Raw genomic sequence first — 18,912 nt, forward strand, 5'->3', positions numbered from 1 at the left:
TGGTGCTGCTCGGTCCTCCAGCGCACAGAGGGGCGCAGGCGGGGTGGGGGGGGGAAGCGGACACTCTGGGCGGGTGGCGGAAGTGTCTGTGGGCGGCGCGGAGCGCGCAGGCGCACTGGGCGGCGAGCGGCGATGGCGGAGGCGGCGCGGGGCTTCGAGCACATGGGGCTGGACGGGCGGCTGCTGCGGGTGCGCCTGGACCCGGGGCGGGGGGGGGGCTCCGTCTCCTGCCCCAGCCTGGCCGGGACCCCAGGGGGGCTCCCGGACCCCGGGATCCCTCAGTCGCCTGGGTCCCTTCGGGGCGAGGAGGGGCCACTGGGGAGCCCGGACGCCTGGGCCCCGGGGGGCGTTGGGGGCACCTCGGTCGCGGGGGGGGGGGTTAGTTGTGTCGTCCCCTACCCCCATGGGGAGGGGGTTTGGGGGGGCCCAGGCGCCTGGGTTCTTGGGGTGGGGGGCTTGGAAGCGCCTCAGTCCCTGCGGGGTTGGGGGATGTTTAGCAGGACGCCTGCCGCCCCCCAGGGGACTTTAGGGAGTTTCTCCCCACTCCCCCGGTGGGGGCATCGGGGAGCCAGGATGCCTGGGACCCCCTGGGGGGGGCAATGGGGAGCCGGAATGACTGGGATGCTCCAGAGTGGTGGCACTGGGGAGATAGGACGCCTGGGACGCTTCAGGGTGGTGGCATCGGGGAGCCGGGACACCTGGGACCCCTCGGAGTGGGAGCATCAGGGAGCCAGGGTGCCTGGGACCCCTTGGGGGGGGCATCGGGGAGCCAGAACACCTGGGACCCCCTAAGGAGGGAGCATGGGGGGGCCAGGATGCCTGGGACCCCCCAGGTGGTGGCAATGGGGAGCCGGGATGCCTGGGACCCCCCAGAGTGGTGGCATTGGGGAGCCAGGACTCCTCGGACCCCCTAAGGGGGAGCATCGGGGAGGCAGGATGCCTGGGACCCCCTAAGGAGGGAGCATGGGGGGGCCAGGATGCCTGGGACCCCCCAGGGTGGTGGCATTGGGGACCCGGGACACCTGGGACCCCTCGGAGTAGGAGTATCAGGGAGCCAGGACGCCTGGGACCCCCTTGGGGGGATCATTGGGGAGCCAGAACACCTGGGACCCCCCAGAGTGGTGGCATTGGGGAGCCAGGACTCCTCGGACCCCCTAAGGGGGAGCATCAGGGAGCCAGGACGCCTGGGACCCCTCAGAGTGGTGGCATCGGGGAGTCAGGACGCCCGGGTGCCTCCCAGGTTGAGTGACACCAGGGAGTCAGGACACCTGGGACCCCCGGGGTGGGTGACATCGGGGATCCCCGATGCCTGGGTCCCCCCGAGGTGACGGTGCGGTCCCGCAGGCGGTAGCCGAGCTGGGCTGGGCCAGGCCCACGGCCATCCAGGCCGAGGCCATTCCCCTGGCGCTGGAGGGCCGCGACCTGCTGGCCCGGGCCAGGACGGGCTCCGGCAAGACGGCGGCGTACGGGCTGCCGCTGCTCCAGCACCTGCTGCGCGTCAAGGCGGTGAGTTGGGGCGTCGCGGGGCCGCCCGGGCGGGTGGCTGGGTGCCGGGGCGGGAGCACTGGGCGCGGCGGGGACGTCCCCGTGGCGCCCGGCCGGCTGACGACGACGGTGGTGGTGCGGGCAGGCGCCGGCGGCGGTGGCGCAGGCGGTGCGGGCTTTGGTGCTGGTGCCCTCCAAGGAGCTGGGGCAGCAAGTGGTGCAGACTCTGCGGCAGCTGGCGGCCTTCTGCGCCCGCGACGTGCGAGTGGCCGACGTCTGTGCCCAGACGGACCTCGCCGCTCAGAGGTAAGGCGCGGGGCGCCCCCAGCACCCGCCTCTCCGTCCGTCCTGGGGTCCTTAGGTGGACGGGTGACGCGACGTGCCGGGCGTCCCCCCTCCTCCCCCAGGCCGGTGCTGATGGAGAAGCCGGACGTGGTGGTGGGCACGCCAGGCCGGGTGCTGGCGCACCTCAACGCCCGCAGCCTGGCGCTGCGGCACTCGCTGGAGCTGCTGGTGCTGGATGAGGCCGACCTGCTGCTCTCCTTTGGCTTCGGCGAAGACCTCAAGGCCCTGCTGTGGTGAGGGGCGCTGCGGGGGACGTGGGGGTGTTGTCAGGGGTTTGGCGGGTGCTCTCGGGACTGGGGGATGCAGCTGAGGGTTTGAGGGGCACTGCTAGAGCTGGGGGGGTACAGCCAGAGGTCTGGGGGATGCTGCTGGGGCTGAGGGACATTGGGGACATGGCCAGGTATTTGGATGGGAGCTGTCAGGACTGGGAGGCACAGCTGGGGGAGTTGGGGGGCACAGCCAGGGGTTTGGGGGATGCTGCTGGGGCTGGGAGGCACTGCAGGGTTTTAGGGGGCACTGGCAGCACTGGGGGGCACTGCTGGGGCTGGAAGACATGGAGGGCCCAGCTGAGGACTTCGGGGGCACTGCCAGAGCTGGGGAGCCTGGGTGACACAAAGAGGGTTTGGGGAGCACTGCTAAAGCCAGGTGACGTGGGGGGCACGGCTGGGGATTTGGGGGACGCTGCTGGGGCTGGAGGACAAGCCGGGGGTTGGGGGAACACGGCCAGGCCTAGGGGATAGCGGGGGCCGTGTGCCAGGGCTGGGGGGCATGGTGGAGCAAGGGGATTTTGAGGGTATCGGAGGGGATTTGGGGGTGCACTACCGAGGCTAGGGGGCTGAAGAGGTGGGGGGCTGGCGCTGAGACTGTCTCCGGCCCCCCAGCCACCTGCCCAAGATCTACCAGGCGCTGCTCATGTCGGCCACCTTCAGCCCCGACGTGGAGGCCCTCAAGGAGCTGGTGCTGCACAACCCGGTGAGCGGGTGCTGGGGGCCCCAGTGGGTGCTGGGGGGCCAGCCAGGGCGAGGGATGCGGGCACACGGGGGTCACGGGCCGTGGGGACATGGCAGGCAAGAGGAAATACCTGCAGGCAGCACGGCGGGCGTCGTATCGGGGGCACGGTGACGGCGTGTGCTGTCCCGGGCGGCATGGCGGCCCCGTGCCCGCGTGCCCCTCACCCTGGCATGGCGGGCGCAGGTGACGGTGCGCCCGCGGGAGCCCCAGCTGCCGGGCAGCACCCAGCTGCGGCAGTACCAGGTGCGCTGCAGCACCGAGGAGGACAAGTTCCTGCTGCTCTGCGCCCTGCTCAAGCTGACGCTGCTCCGGGGCCGGGCGCTGCTCTTCGTGGGCACCCTCGCCCGCTGCTACCGCCTCAAGCTTTTCCTCGAGCAGTTCGGCATCGCCGCCTGCGCCCTCAACTCCGAGCTACCAGCCCGCTCCCGGTACGATGGGGCGAGGCGGGGTGGTGCCCGAGGGCAACGGGGTGCCCAGGGAGCAAGGGTGCTTGGCGGGTGCATGTGGAGGAGGGCAAGGGGTGCTTGGAGGAACATGGGGTGCCAGGGTGTCTGTGGAGGAGGGAAGCGGGTGCTCGGGGTGGGGGGAATGGGGTCCCTGGAGAAAGGAAAGGGATGTCCAGGGAAAAACGGGGTGCCCAGGGAACAACATTGCCCGTTGGGTGAGGTAAAGGAAAGCAAGGGGTGCCCCTGGGGGGAATGGGGTGCCCAGGGTGCCTGTGCAGGAGGGCAAGTGGTGCCTGGGGGATAACGGGGTGCCTGGAGAGCGAGGGTGCTTGTGGGCTGCTTGTGGAAGGAGGGAAGTGGTGGGCGAAAATGGGGTGCCTGGAGGAGATGGGGAGGCCACGGGGTCTCTGAAAAGAGGGGAAAGGGTGTCCAGGGGATCACCCCCACAGGGGCACCCACAGGGTGCAAGAGATGCCCTGAGAGGGTCCCAGGAAGGGCAAAGAGTGCCCTGGGAGAGAGGGGCCTGCGGGGGATGAAAAGGGGGGTGCCCAGCCCATCAGGGTGGGCAGTGCCACGCTGATGGGCGCTCGCCGGTCCCATAGGTGCCACGTCATCACCCAGTTCAACCGAGGCATCTACGACTACATCGTGGCCACGGACGAGGAGGTGCCGGCGGTGCCCGCCGCGCAGCCCCAGCGCAAGAAGCGCAAGGGTGCTGCTGCTGACAAGTGAGCGGCCACCGGGCCCACGCGGGTGCCACCACGTCGCCGGGACGGTGCTCCGTGGGGACGTGGTGGGTGGTGCCAGCGCTGGGTTCCCAGAATCTGTGCCCATGGGGTTCCCCTTTTTCATGGTGCATCCATGCCCAGGGGGTTTCTCCTTGCCCAAGGGGTCCCTGTGCCCACGTGGGTCCCCTTGCTCCAGATGCCCCCATCCCGTGCCCCCCCGGCTGTCTGCCCAGGGTGTCCCCATGCCAGCAGGGTTCCTGAGCCACCCTGACGTCTCATCCTCCCCCCCGTCAGGGGCAAGGACCCGGAGTATGGCGTTGCGCGGGGCATCGACTTCCAAAACGTGGCTGCCGTCATCAACTTCGACGTGCCGCCGACGGTTGACTCCTACATCCATCGTGTGGGCAGGTGCGTGGGGCTGGAGGGGGCACAGGGGTGCCCCCACTGGCCGGCCACCCCCTTGGGTGGGGGTTCCTGCGTCACCCCACCGCCACAACCCTCTGCGCCCGCAGGACAGCCCGCGCAGACAACCCTGGCACGGCGCTCACCTTCGTGCTGCCCGAGGAGCAGGACCGCCTGGCCGAGATCGAGGACGCGCTCGCTGGAGGTCAGGAGGGGCCCTGCCTCGCCACGGGGGCAATCGGGGGTGCTGTGGTGGATACAGGGGTGCTCGGAGGTGGGTGGTGAGTGCCAAGGGACATCAAGCTGTGGCAGGGGACGCCTGCCGGGTGGCAGTGGGGACCGCAGCAGCAAGGTGGCGGTGACCCCACGTTCGTTTGCGTCCTCAGAGAGCGGCGAGTCGATGCTTCAGCCCTACCGGTTCTGCATGGAGGAGATCGAGGGACTGCGCTACCGGTGCCGGGTGCGTGGGCGCCACGCAGGCAGGGTGCTGGCAGCACCAGGCTGGGGGTGCGAGGGTGCTGCTGGGTGGGGATGGCAGGGCCCCAGGCCAGCGGCTCTGACTCTGCGTCCCCCAGGACGCCATGCGCTCTGTCACCAAGCAGGCGGTGAAGGAGGCTCGGCTGCGGGAGATAAAGGAGGAGCTGCTCAACTCGGAGAAACTTAAGGTACCTGCGGGGCACCGGAGTCCCCCACAGCACCCAGCGGGCCCACAGTGGGCACCGAGTGGCGTTGTGGGGACCAGGGTGGGCACAGCAGCTGCCAGGCTGTGCTGGCAGCGCCAGGCCCTGACACGTACCGGCTCTCTGCGTCCAGACGTACTTCGAGGACAACCCCCGGGACCTGCACGTGCTGCGGCACGACAAACCCTTGCACCCCGCCATCATCAAACCTCACCTGCGCAACGTGCCCGAGTACCTGGGTACGTCCCGCGCCGACTGGCGGGCGCTGACGTGGCGGGGGGAAGGGGCAGGATGGGGACCTTGGCGCAGGCGGGACGGGACAGCGGTGCGGATGCTGGCAACGGTGCCTCGGGACAGGGAGGCTGCGGAACGGCACCCAGGGATGGCACGGGGACATGGCAGGGGGGACGGCGACGGGATGGGGACAACGCATGAGGACCGCGGGGACGCTGACACCCTCTTGTGCGGTACTCTCTGCCCGCAGTGCCCCCCAGCCTCCGCGGCATCGCCAAGCCCGCCCTCAGGAAGCGCAAGAGGCAACGGGTGCCCCACACCGGTGCCAGCCGCCGGGGCGGCTCCAAGGTGAGCACGGGGCTCCCTCGGCCCAGCCAGGCACGCAGCGAGCCCGGTTGCCGCTGGCACGCGGGTGCCTGAGCCTCCTTTCCGTGCCAGGGTGGTCTGACACGGCTTTTCTCCCCGCCTGCAGGCCCGCGGCACCGCCAACCCGCTGCAGAGCTTCAAGTATGCCCGCCACCGTGCCAAGCGCCCGGCCACGCAGCCGACTTGAGCCCGCCGCGTGCCCCGGACTGTGCCCATCAGCCCCTGGGGGCACCGCGGCCGCCTCGCAGCCCCGCGAGGACAGGTTATCTCTGTGCCGTACCCTGCGGGCAGCCGTGCCCAATAAAGGTGCCAGCGGACTGTGCCGAGCGCGCCGTTTTCTTGCGGGGTGCTTCTCCCGCAGCCCGAGCGTTGCCTGCGGGCTACGTGACGGTGGCGGGTGGCGGAGGGAAAGCTGCTTGGTGACGTGGAGATGAGATGGCGGCGTGCCCCGCTGATGTGGGGCGAAGGTGCCAGGGCGTTATCGGCCCCCTTATCGAGGCCAAGGCTGTGTGGGAGCCATAAAGTAGGGCAAGGGTATGGTGTCTGCCCTGGGTGAGGGCGTGCAGGTGGTATCGCCATCTCGGGGGGCTTCCTGGCCTCTTTTTAGGCGCCTGCTGCCTCTGTGCCAGCGCAGACGTGGGCATTGCCACCCCATAACCTGGCTCTGCGCTCCTATCTCACCATGGAGCAGCCATCCCCGGCGCTGGCACCGCACCCGCCTATCCCCAGCAGCTTGGGTGTCACCTGGGTGGCACAGGCTCATCCTCCGGGGTATCTTGTTTGCGTGCTGCTCACTTGGCCTGGCTCAGCCGGGTGCCCAGGTTCGTGCCCCGCGCGGTGCCAAGCCCTGCCCTGTGGCGTGTGCAGCAGGTGCGGTGCCTGCTCCCGCTGTCGGCGTTATCGCTCGGGGCGCCCCTATCGCCCGCTCCAGTGCCTTATCGGGGCCGCAGCTCTTCTCCAAGGCCGCCCTGGGACCCTGAACCCTTCCCAGCACCCGCACGGGCCAGAGGGCTCCGGGACTGGCATCCCTCTGCCCTCCCTGCAGGCACAGCGGCCCCGGTGGCCCTGCTCCCATTACTGGAAAGGTTTTATTGCCCACACGGCAGGAAGGGAGCCCGGTTCTCTTCCCGCTCGCTCCTGGTGGCCTGGCACACGCCGTGGGCATGGCTGGGGAGCTCCAGGGGTGCCAGGCACCCCTGACCCCAGTGCCAGTCGTGCCAGGCTGGCAGGCAGGAGGAGAAAACGTTTCCCACGGCTGGTATCGCCACTCTGTTTCTGGCTTCCCCTGGGGTTTTCTCTGCTAATCTTGCACCTGCAGGGCACCCGGCTGGGGTGTTCTGGGTGGGCACAGCCGTGCCTCCTCCCCACGCCGCTACGGGCACAAAACTCCCCGTCTCCCGCTCAAAACGGGCCTCGCCGAGAGGCCGGGGGTGGCAGTGCCACCAGGCTGCGCGGCGCACCGGGGACGAGCACCGACAAGCGCTGCCGCCGGGCAGCTCTGGGCCCGCGCGGCGCCGTGCCGCCCCCCGATCCGGGGCGCGATGCCCCGCGACCCCTTCGCCGCCGTCGCCAGCTCAAAGCGCCCGTGGGAAAGTCGCCGGTGGCGGGGAGGAGGGGGGGGAACGGATGGGACCCAGGCGTCCGGGCGCCTCCCCGCCGGGGCTGCGTGGGCTGACGGCGGGTATCAGTCGGGCCGGTTAATGATCACAAGGGATTTACAGCTCGGGCGCGGGCTGATTGGCTTGAGCGCCGTCAGTCCAAAAGACCTCACGGGTGAGAAGCCGCCCCGGGGGATACGGGGTCTGGCAGGAGCCAGGCACGGCCGGCCTCTTCCCGCCGCCCGCGATGCCGGGATCCCTCGCGCTCGCCGGCGCCGTGCTCGGCACCCTCCTGGTGCTGGTAGGTGCCTTGGGTTGGGGGGGGTGGTCAGGGTGGCCGAAATCGCGGCGATGCCAAGCCGGAGGGGACGGGATCGGGGCGGCGGAGGGGAGGGAGGGTGAAGCGAGGTTGCACCCGCCCCGGGGACCAAACCGGAGGGTCCGTTCGGAGAGGCTGGGGGTGGCCGAACGGGCGGGTGCCACCGGTGCCAGGCGCCCTCCGTGCCGCCGCCGCAGGCCGCGCCGACGCTGACGCCCGTGCACCGCGCCGGCTACTGCGCTTTCTACGGCGAGTGCGGCAAGAACCCGGAGGTGAACGTCTCGCTGGTGCCCTCCAAGGTGCCCTGCCTGTCCAACACGCCGGCGCGGCCGGCCACGCCAGCGCTGCTGGCCCAGCTGCGAGCCGTGTGCCCCGAGCTGGTGGCGGGCGGCAGCGCCAACGACACCTTGGTGTGCTGCTCGCTGGCGCAGCTCAACTCCCTGCAGCTCAGCGTGGCGCTCTCGAGCGCCGTGCTGGCCCGCTGCCCGGCCTGCGCCAGGAACTTCGCCAACATCTACTGCCGCAACATCTGCAGCCCCGACCAGAGCCTCTTCACCAACGTCACCCGCGTGGCCAACGTCACGCTGGTGCCGGGCCTCAGCCAGCTCGCCGTCCTCGAGTACCAGTGTTTTTACGACCAGGCTTTCGCCGAAGCCGCCTTCGCCTCGTGCCAGGGCGTGCGGCTGCCCAGCACGGGCGGCTACGCCATCGACGCCATGTGCGGGCGCTACGGGGCCAAGCTGTGCACGGCGCAGCGCTGGCTCGACTTCCAAGGCGACAAAAGCAACGGCTTGGCCCCGCTGCAGATCGACTTCCAGCTGGTGCCCAACGGCACCCGGCCCGGCGGCGACCTGGAGCCGCTGAGCGGCCGCGCCTGGCCCTGCAGCGAGCCGCTGGACGCCGCCGGCGAGCCCTGCTCCTGCCAGGACTGCGCCGAATCCTGCCCCGCCGTGCCGGCGCCGCCGGGTCCCCGGCCCCCTTTCCGCTTGGGCGCCGCCGACGGCGCCCTGGTCCTCTGCTGCCTGCTCTTCGCCTTCCTCGTCCTCCTCTTCGGCACCGGCGCGGCGGCGCGACGCTGCGTGCGGCGGAAGCGGCCGGGGCCGGGGACGCGGCGGCGGGCGTCGGGTTGCGCCGCCTGTCTCGGCCGCGTCACCCACGTGGCGCTGGCGGGCGCTTTCGGCAAATGGGGCACCCTGGTGGCCCGGCACCCGGCGGCGGTGCTGGCGGTGGCGGCGGCGGCGGCGGGCGCCCTGGCCACGGGCATGGCCACCCTGCGCCTGGTGACGGACCCCGTGGAGCTGTGGTCGGCGCCCGAGAGCCAAGCGCGGCAGGAGAAGGCGTTTTACGACGCCAACTTCGGGCCTTTCCTGCGCTCCAACCAGGTGATCGTGCGGGCGCCGGGGCGCCTGGCGGCCACCTACGACTCGGTGCTGCTGGGCGCCAAGAACTTCAGCGGGGTGCTGGCGGACGAGGTGCTGCGGGCGCTGCTGGAGCTGCAGGAGCGGCTGGCGGCGGCGGCCGTGTGGGTGGAGGCGGCGGGCCGGGAGGTGACGCTGCGCGACGTCTGCTACGCCCCCCTGAACCCGGCCAACGCCAGCCTGGCCGACTGCTGCGTCACCAGCGTCACCCAGTACTTCCAGAACAACGGCACCCGCCTGGCCATGACCGCCACCCAGACCGCGGGCAAGAGGACGGGCACCGTCGACTGGCGCGACCATCTCCTCTACTGCGTCAAGTGGGTGGCGCCCCCGGGGGGGGGCTGTTTGGAGGGGGTCGGGTGCCCGCGCTGGGCACGGTGGGTGCCCAGGGGACACCGGGCTGTGGGGCTGCAGGTGGCCAAGCCAGGGTGATGCCTGCGTGGGGCAGGGTGCCCAAGGGACCCCGGGCGGCGGGGTTGGGTGATGCCCTGCGTGGGGCAGGGTGCCCAAGGGACCCCGGGCGGCGGGGTTGGGTGATGCCCTGCGTGGGGCAGGGTGCCCAAGGGACCCCGGGCGGCGGGGTTGGGTGATGCCCTGCGTGGGGCAGGGTACAGGGCACGGTGGGGGCCCGGGAGACCCCGGGCGGTGGGATTGTGGGTGGCCAAGCCAGGGTGGTACCTCCATGGGGCAGGGTGCGGGACCCATCCCAGCACCCTGGGCGCGGGCGCCATGGGGTCGGGATGGGCACCGCGGCCGGAGGGCACGGCTGCCCGCTCACCCGGCGCCTGTGTCCGCACCAGCTCGCCGCTCTCCTTCAAGGACATCACGGCACTGGAGCTGAGCTGCATGGCTGAGTATGGCGGGCCCGTCTTCCCCTTCCTCACCTTCGGCGGGTACCCAGGTGAGCCGGGTGCCCGCTGGCACCCCGGTGGGCAGGGAAACCGTGGGCATGGGTGCTGTGGGCATCACTGCCACAGGTGCCACGGGCATCACTGGCATGGGCGCCTCGTGCATCGCTGTCACGGGTGCCGCATGTGGTACCACCATGGGTGCTGTGGATATTCTTGGCATGGGTGCTATGGGCATCACTGCCTTAGGTGCCTTGGGCACCACTGGCACGGGTGCCATGTGCCTCGCTGCCACAAGTGCTGCAGGCATCGCTGGCGCGGGCACCCTGCACATTGCTGCTGTGGGTACCACATGCATCGCCACTACGGGTGCTGCACACATTGCTCCCATGGGCACCACGGGTATCATTGCCACGGCTGCCACGTGCATCACTGGCATGGGTGCTGCCTGCATCACCAGCATATGTGCTGCATGCATTGCTGGCATGGGTGCTGCATGCATCGCCATCGCCAGCACGGGTACTGCATGAATCACCAGCATGGGTGTCATGTGCATCACCAGCATGGGTGCTGCATGAATCACCAGCGTGGGTGTCGTGCATCGCCAGCATGGGTGCTGCATGAATCACCGGCATGGGTGTCATGTGCATCGCCAGCATGGGTGCTGCATGAATCACCAGCGTGGGTGTCGTGCATCACCAGCATGGGTGCTGCATGAATCACCGGCGTGGGTGTCGTGCATCGCCAGCATGGGTGCTGCATGAATCACTGGCGTGGGTGTCATGTGCATCGCCAGCATGGGTGCTGCATGAATCACTGGCATGGGTGTCATATGCATCACTGGCGTGGGTGTCATGTGCATCGCCAGCATGGGTGCTGCATGAATCACTGGCATGGGTGTCATATGCATCACTGGCATGGGTGCTGCCTGCATCACCAGCGTGGATGCATGTGCATCGCCAGCACGGGTGCTGCATGCATGGCCGGCATGGGTGCCACGTGCATCACCGGCACGGGCGCTGCCGCCCCGGGGGCCGCGGGCGGGCGCTGACGGCCGTGCCCGCAGGCTCCGAGTACACGGAGGCCGAGGCGCTCATCGTCACCTACTCGCTCAACAACTTCCCGCGCGACGACGCCCGCTTCGAGTGGGTGCTGCGCTGGGAGGAGCGCTTCCTCGCCATCGTCCGCGACTTCCAGCGCACCCACGGCCCCAACCTCTCCGTGGCCTTCATGGCCGAGGTAAGCGGGTGCCCGCCGCCGCCGCGGGCACGGGGTGGGGGGGCGCCGCCGGGCGCTCAGCCGCCCTTGTGCCCACAGCGCTCGCTGGAGGACGAGATCAACCGCACCACGGGCGAGGACGTGCCCATCTTCGCCATCAGCTACCTCGTCGTCTTCGCCTACGTGGCCGTGGCGCTGGGCGAGTACACGGCCTGGCGCCGCGTCCTGGTAAGGCGCCTCCGTCCCCCCTCCTGCTCCCTCCCGTCCTCGGGTGCCGGAGGTGGGGGAGCACCCAAGGGTGCCCGGCGGGCCCTAAGCGGGTGCCACGGCCCTGCCCGCAGGTGGAGTCCAAGGTGACGCTGGCGCTGGGGGGCATCGCCGTGGTGCTGGGCGCCGTCTTCGCCTCCATGGGCTGCCTGGCCTTCATGGGGCTGCCCTCGTCCCTCATCATCCTCGAGGTGGTGCCCTTCCTCGTGCTGGCCGTGGGCGCCGACAACATCTTCATCTTCGTGCAGGAGTACCAGGTGGGCGGCAGGGCCGGGCGCGGGGACCCCCACGGGGCGCCGGGCATGGGGGGCACGGCTGGGTATCGGTGTCCCCATGGGGCACGTGGGCATGGGTGGATGGGGGCACAGGGACCCCCGTGGGGCATGTAGGGATGACTGGGCATGGAGTCCTCATGGGGGTCCCTATGGAGTGTGGGGGTGCAGCTGGGCATGGGAGTCCCCAGGTGGCACGTGGCCATGGGGGACGCTTGGGCATGGGGGTCCCGGGGGGGCACAGAAGACCCCACTGGGCATGAGAGCAGCACCCCAGGCTGGCCGATGGGTGCCCGCGGGGCAGCCCGTGCACCCCCCGGGGCAGTGGGTGCCCAGTGCTGGCACCTGGCCTCACCACCGTGGCCCAGCAGCAGTCGGTGCGGGAGCCGGGCGAGACGCGGGAGCAGCACATCGGGCGGGTGCTGGGGCAGGTGGCACCCAGCATGCTGCTGTGCAGCCTCTCCGAGGTCATCTGCTTCCTCCTGGGTGAGCCCGGGCACGGGGACACGGTGGGCACGGTGCATGCCATGGGCGTGGGGACACGGTGGGCACGGGGACATGATGGGCACGGGGATGCGATGGGTATGGTGCACATGATGGGCATGGCGCATGCCACGGGCATGGGGACATGGTGGGCACGGGGACGCGATGGGCATGGTGCACATGATGGGCATGGCGCATGCCATGGGCGTGGGGACACGGTGGGCACGGGGACATGATGGGCACGGAGACGCAATGGGCATGGTGCACAGCTTGAGGATGGGGACGTGATGGGCACGGTGCACAAGACCCGCATGGGGATGGGGCGCTGCAGGCACGCGGATGCGATGGGCACGGTGCACATGATGGGCATGGCGCATGCCATGGACATGGGGACACAGCGGGCACGGGAACAGGGTGGGCACGGTGCACACCATGGGGACACAGCGGGCATGGGAACAGGGTGGGCATGGTGCACACCATGGGCATGAGGACAAGATGGGCACGGAGACATGACAGGCACGGTGCACGAGATGGGCATGGTGCATGTCACGGGCACAGGGACACAAGGTGCATGGTGCCCACCATGGGCATGGGGACACAAGGTGCACGGGGGCACAGTGGGGATGGTGCACACCACAGGCACGGGGACATGGTGAGCACAGGGACATGGGCACGGTGCACACCTGAGCACGGGGTCAGGCCCAGCGCTCACGGCCCGGTGCCCGCAGGCTCCCTCTCCTCCATGCCCGCCGTCCGCACCTTCGCCCTCACCGCGGCCGTGGCCATCGCCTTCGACTTCCTCCTCCAGATTTCGGGCTTCGTGGCCCTGTTGGCCCTCGACGCCCGCCGGCAGGAGGTACCTGCGCCCGGGGGAGGGTCTGGGCTGCTGGGGTGGGCACAGGGTGGGCGTGGGGTGCCCCTGGGGCAGGAGGGTGCCCAGGGTGGGCACCAGGTGCCATGGGGCAGGAGGGTGACCAGGGTGGGCACAGGGCACCCTGGGGCAGGAAGGTGTCCAGGGTGGGCATGGGTGCTCCTGAGCTGGGGAGGGCCTGGGTGGGCACCGGGTGTCCTGGGGCAGGAGGGTGCCCAGGGTGGGCTCGGGGTGGGCACAGGGTGCCCCTGAGGTGGGGGGTGCCCAGGATGGGCACAGGGCATCCTGGGGGCAGGAGGGGACCCGGGGTGGGCAGGGGGCACCCCAGGGGCAGGAGGGGGCCCAGGGTGGGCACAAGGTGCCACGGGGCAGAAGGGTGCTCAGGGTGGGCATGGGCTGCGCATGGGTGCCCCAGGGAAGGAGGGTGCCCAGGGAGGGCTCAGGGTGGGCATGGGGTGCCCCAGGGAAGGAGGGTGCCCAGGGAGGGCTCGGGGTGGGTATGGGGTGCCCCTGAGGCAGGGGGTGCCCAGGGTGGGCGTGGGGCACCCCAGGGGCAGGAGGGGGCCCGGGATGGGCATGGGGCACCCCGGGGGCAGGAGGGGGCCCAGGGTGGGCACGGGGTGCCCACGGCCCCGCCGTGCCCGCAGGCCGCCCGCTTCGACGTGTGCTGCTGCCGGGGGCTGGAGAAGGGGGCGCCCGGGGGGCCGGGCACCGGGGTGCTGCGCCCGCTCATGCACCGCTACTACGCGCCCCTGCTGCTGCACCGCGTCACCCGGCCCCTCGTGGTGAGCCGGGGGCTGGGGGGGTACTAGGGGGGCTGGGGGTGCAGGGGGAACATAGGGACCTGGGGGGGTTCCTTGGGGGACTGGGGGGGTCCTGGGGGGTCTAGAGAGGTCCTGGGGGGGTCTGAGGGGGTCCTGGGAGACTGAGAGTGTCCTGGGGGTCCTGGAAGGGGTCCTAGGGGGTCTTGAGGGGTCCTGGGGGGTCTAGGGAGGTTCTGGGGGGTCTGGGAGGTCCTGGGGGACTGGGGGGGTCCTGGGGGGTCTAGGGAGGTTCTGGGGGGACTGGGGAGGTCCTGGGGAGGTGTAGGGAGGTCCTGGAAGGGTCTTGGGCGGTCCTGGGGGACTGGGGGGGTCCTGCGGGACTGGGGGGTCCTGGGGGGTCTAGGGAGGTTCTGGGGGGTCTAGGGAGGGCTTGGGGGACTGGGGGGGTCCTGGGGAGGTCCTGGAGGACTAGGGGGTGGCCTAGGGGTGGGGGAAACATGGGGGGCACCCTGAGGTGCTCGGCTCAGGCTCAAAGGTGACTTTGGGGTGCTGGGTGGTGGGGGGGGAGCATGTGGGCACCCAGAGGCTCTTGGCCGGTGGCACCGATGGGGGGAGTCTGCCAGCACCCTGGAGCAGGTGCCGGGGTGCCCCTTAACGCCGGCTTGCCCCCCCCCCACCCAAAAAACCAGATGCTGCTCTTCCTCTTCGTGGCCTGCGCCGGACTCTACCTCACGCTGCAGGTGTCCGTGGGGCTGGACCAGGAGCTGGCCATGCCCAAGGTGGGCGCGCGGCGGGGGCGCGCGGGGCGGGCGGGCGCGACGCCCGCGGGCGCCCGGCGGCTGACGGCTGCCCGCAGGACTCCTACATGCTGGAGTACTTCGCCGCCCTCAACAAGTACCTGGCCGTGGGGGTGCCCACCTACTTCGTCACCACCAGCGGCTACAACTTCTCCTCGGCGGCCGGCACCAACGCCGTCTGCTCGAGCGCCGGCTGCGACGCCGACTCGCTCACCCAGAAGATCGAGTACGCCACCCGCTTCCCGGACGTGTGAGTGGGGCGGGTGCAGCGGGTGGCAGCGGGTGCAGCGGGCGCCCGGGGTCCCGGCATCTTCTCGTTCCTCCATCTCCAGGTCCTTCTTGGCCATCCCGGCCACGTCGTGGGTGGACGATTTCCTCGACTGGCTCAACCCTACGGGGCGCTGCTGCCGGGTGCATCAGTTCGGGTCGCAGCAGGGCGAGTTTTGCCCTTCCACCAGCGGTGAGCGGGGCGCCGGGTCGGGGGGCCGGGGGCCACCCTAGGGTGCGGGCAGCGCCTGAGCCGCAGCGCTGCCCGCAGACGCCCTCAGCTGCCTGCTGGGCAAGTGCCTCAACACGTCGCGGCGGCCCACGGTGGACGAGTTCGAGCGCTTCCTGCCCTGGTTCCTCTACGACCAGCCCACGCTGCAGTGCCCCAAGGGGTAGGCGGCACCCGCCGCGGGTCCCGCGGGTGCACGGGCGGCGGGGAGGGGGTCTGCGGGGCGCCTAGGGGCAGGGGCGGGTGGGCACGTGGGCGCAGGGACTCAGGTGCCTGCACACGGGCACGTGCCAACGGGCCCAGCAAATGGGCACGAGTGTTTTGGGCACACACGCCTGGGTGCAGCACAGGGGTGCACACACGTGGGCACGGGGACTCGGGCACACACGCATGGGTGCAGGCACATGGGTGCACACGTGGGCACACACGCCTGGGTGCAGCACAGGGGTGCACACACGTGGGCATGGGGACTCGGGCACGCACGCATGGGTGCAGGCACAGGGGTGCACACACGTGGGCACGGGGACTCGGGCACGCACACATGGGTGCAGGCACAGGGGTGCACACGTGGGCACACACGCCTGGGTGCAGCACATGGGTGCACACACATGGGCACAGGGACTCGGGCACGCACACATGGGTGCAGGCACAGGGGTGCGCACACACACGGGCACAGGCCATTTGGGCAGATGCAGATGGGCACGTGCACACACGGGCAAGGCTACTTGGGCGCCTGCACACGGCACAAGTATTTTGGGTGCATGCCCATGGGCACAGATTTTTGGGCACCCCCAGGGGTGCCCACCCTCACCCGCTCCCCCTGCACCTGCAGCGGCCTGGGTGCCTACGACACCTCGGTGAAGATGGACCCCAACGGCACCATCGTGGGTGAGTTTGGGGTGGGGGTGGGGGGGGTGGGCGAAGGCCAGGGCACCCATGGGTGCCCGCCTGAGCCCGGCACCCTCCCGGCAGCCTCGCGGTTCATGGCGTACCACCGGCCGCTGACCAACTCGCAGGAGTACACGGAGGCGCTGCGGGCGGCCCGCAAGCTGGCCGACAACATCACGGCCACCCTGCGCCAGGTGCCCGGCACCCCCCCCGACTTCCGCGTCTTCCCCTACACGTAAGCGCCCGCCGCCCCCGCGGGGCGCCCGGTCGGGATGAGCGTGGGTGCCCGGTTTGGGGTTCAGCTTGGGTGCTTGGGTAGAGGTGCCCAGTTGGGGGTTTAGCATAGGTGCCAGGTTGGGGTTCAGCATGGGTGCTTGGTTAGGGAGGGTGTTTGTTTTGGGGTACCTGGTTGAGGTTTAGCGTGGGTGCTTCGTTAGGGGGGTGCCAGGTTGGGGTTCAGCATGGGTGCCAGGTTGGGGTTCAGCATGGGTGCCTGGTTTGGGGTACCCGGTTGGGGTTCAGCATGGGTGCCAGGTTGGGGTTCAGCATGGGTGCCTGGTTTGGGGTGCTCAGCTGGGGTTCAGCATGGGTGCCCGGTTGGGGTTCAGCATGGGTGCCTGGTTTGGGGTACCTGGTTGGGGTTCAGCATGGGTGCCAGGTTGGGGTTCAGCATGGGTGCTTGGTTAGGGAGGGTGTTTGTTTTGGGGTACCCGGTTGAGGTTTAGCGTGGGTGCTTGGTTAGGGGGGTGCCAGGTTGGGGATCAGCATGGGTGCCTGGTTTGGGGTACCCGGTTGGGGTTCAGCATGGGTGCTTGGTTGGGGGGGGTGCCAGGTTGGGGTTCAGCATGGGTGCTTGGTTAGGGGGGTGCCAGGTTGGGGATCAGCATGGGTGCCTGGTTTGGGGTACACGGTTGGGGTTCAGCATGGGTGCCAGGTTGGGGTTCAGCATGGGTGCCAGGTTAGGGGTGCTCAGCTGGGGTTCAGCATGGGTGCCAGGTTGGGGTTCAGCATGGGTGCTTGGTTGGGGGGGTGCCAGGTTGGGGTTCAGCATGGGTGCCTGGTTTGGGGTACCCGGTTGGGGTTCAGCATGGGTGCCCGGTTGGGGTTCAGCATGGGTGCCTGGTTTGGGGTACCTGGTTGGGGTTCAGCATGGGTGCCAGGTTGGGGTTCAGCATGGGTGCTTGGTTGGGGGGGGTGCCAGGTTGGGGTTCAGCATGGGTGCCTGGTTTGGGATACCCGGTTGGAGCTTAGCATGGGTGCTAGGTTAGGGGTGCCCAGCCAGGGTCAGGGTGGGCACCCCGGTTCCTGGTTAGGGGTGCCTGGCTGGGGTTGGTGTGGGTGCTTGTTAGGGGTGCCTGGTTGGGGGGGGGTGCCCGGTTACAGGGTATATGGCTGGGGTCAGCGTGGGTACCCAGTGCCCAGTGAGGGGTGTCCAGCTGGGGTCAGCGAAGGTGCCCAGTTAGGGGGTGCCCAGCTGGGGGTCAGGGCGGGCACGCCAGTACCCGGTTAGGGGTGCCCAAGTGGGCCGGGCGCCCCTGCGGGTGCCGGCGCGGCGCTGACGCTCCCTCGCAGGGTGACGTACGTGTACTACGAGCAGTACCTGAGCGTGGTGTTCGAGGGGCTCTTCACGCTGACCGTGTGCCTGGTGCCCACCTTCGGCGTCTCCTTCGTGCTGCTGGGCATGGACCTGCGCTCCAGCGCCGCCACCCTCGTCACCCTCGTCATGATCCTCGTGGACACCGTGGGCGCCATGACCCTCTGGGGCATCCCCTACAACGCCGTGGCCCTCATCAACCTGGTCGCGGTGCGGGGCGGGGTGGCACGGGGACCTGGGGACAGGGGGGTGGCACAGAGGCACGTGGGGTGCATGGGCACAGGGTCACCGGGGGGGGGGGTGACACAGTGGCATGGGTGGCACGAGGGCTTGGGACACGCAAGGTGGCATGGGGACATTGGGGCCTGGGGCACTCAGGGCGGCACAGGGAGGACTGAGTCACGCAGGGTGCACAGACACAGGATGGGCACCCACCTACTCCCCCACCCCAGCCGCGCCAGCCCGGGGAGCACTTATGGGTGCCACCTTGGTGACCACCCCGTCCCCACAGGCCGTGGGCATCTCAGTGGAGTTTGTGTCCCACCTCACATGCGCCTTCACCCGCAGCACCAAGCCCAGCCGCGTGGAGCGGGCAGCCGAGGCCACCGTCAACATGGGCAGCAAGGTGGGCACGGGGTGGCCTGGCCATGGGGACACCCTTCAGGGTGGCCCGGCTCCCAGGGAGCGCCATGCAGGGCGACGCGTGGGGCAGGGTGGCACGGCCCTGCCGCAGCTGACCTTGTCCCCGGCGCAGGTGGTGGCTGGCGTGGCCATGACCAACCTGCCGGGCATCGTGGTGTTGGCCTTCGCCAAGGCCCAGCTCATCCAGATCTTCTTCTTCCGCCTCAACCTCATCATCACCCTCACCGGCCTGGCGCACGGCCTCATCTTCCTCCCCGTCCTGCTCAGCTACATGGGTAAGGCACCGCGGGGAGCCGCCTGCCATCACGCCTGCGGCCCCTTGCGGCCCCAATGACCCCCATGGGCGTCACCAGGACCCACGCGGGTCCCCGGCGTCGGGTGCAGCCTGGCACTGTCCTCTTCTCCCCGCAGGACCCAGCCCTCGGGTGCCCGCGGCCACCCCCAGTGCGAGCAAGGAGCAGAGCGCGGGGCAGGGCCTCGACAACGGCTGCTTCGAGGACACGGCCCCGGCCCCCAGGCGACACTGAGCGCCGGTGGCCCCCACCCGCGGGCGCTGCGCTGGCCCACCGCGGCTTTTTCTATTGCACTTTTATTTAAAGTCGTTTTCTCACACTTAGACCCGAGTTTAAGCAGGACGGGCCGGGGGGGGGGGGGGGGCGCGTACTGAAGCGGCTGCGTTTCCGCTCTGAAACGTCACGGGATCTGGGCACGGGGTGCATGGAGGGGGGGGGATACGGACA

General features: G+C 70.0%; 2 protein-coding genes across 4 annotated transcripts; both read left to right on the forward strand.

Annotated features, from left to right (window-relative positions):
• The first annotated feature begins 74 nt into the window (after window positions 1-74).
• Window positions 75-6,019, forward strand: DDX56 (DEAD-box helicase 56). The gene is made up of 14 exons (XM_068921015.1): window positions 75-189; window positions 1,345-1,506; window positions 1,631-1,791; window positions 1,893-2,063; window positions 2,712-2,802; window positions 3,025-3,269; window positions 3,890-4,015; window positions 4,310-4,423; window positions 4,528-4,622; window positions 4,804-4,877; window positions 4,993-5,082; window positions 5,231-5,336; window positions 5,582-5,679; window positions 5,804-6,019. The coding sequence occupies exons 1-14, from the start codon at window positions 133-135 to the stop codon at window positions 5,882-5,884; spliced, it is 1,671 nt and encodes a 556-aa protein (XP_068777116.1). The 5' UTR covers window positions 75-132; the 3' UTR covers window positions 5,885-6,019.
• A 1,470-nt stretch (window positions 6,020-7,489) lies between these two features.
• NPC1L1 (NPC1 like intracellular cholesterol transporter 1) lies at window positions 7,490-18,839 on the forward strand. 3 transcript variants are annotated; one of them, XM_068920468.1, is made up of 19 exons: window positions 7,490-7,596; window positions 7,812-9,349; window positions 9,833-9,933; window positions 10,947-11,119; window positions 11,198-11,326; window positions 11,440-11,622; window positions 12,009-12,123; window positions 12,849-12,976; window positions 13,639-13,776; window positions 14,445-14,534; window positions 14,612-14,802; window positions 14,885-15,012; window positions 15,091-15,211; window positions 15,881-15,936; window positions 16,021-16,171; window positions 17,509-17,740; window positions 18,098-18,155; window positions 18,285-18,447; window positions 18,584-18,839. In XM_068920468.1, exons 1-19 carry the CDS (start codon window positions 7,543-7,545, stop codon window positions 18,837-18,839), a joined length of 4,005 nt encoding a protein of 1,334 aa, XP_068776569.1. In that variant the 5' UTR covers window positions 7,490-7,542. The 3 variants fall into 3 exon arrangements, with proteins under 3 accessions (XP_068776569.1, XP_068776570.1, XP_068776568.1); XM_068920469.1 differs by having other exon boundaries at window positions 18,042-18,155; window positions 18,584-18,782; XM_068920467.1 differs by having other exon boundaries at window positions 15,881-16,171; window positions 18,042-18,155; window positions 18,584-18,782.
• The last annotated feature ends 73 nt before the right edge of the window (window positions 18,840-18,912 follow it).

The sequence above is a fragment of the Struthio camelus genome, chromosome 27, assembly GCF_040807025.1.
Source record: "Struthio camelus isolate bStrCam1 chromosome 27, bStrCam1.hap1, whole genome shotgun sequence".
Lineage (NCBI taxonomy): Eukaryota > Metazoa > Chordata > Aves > Struthioniformes > Struthionidae > Struthio > Struthio camelus.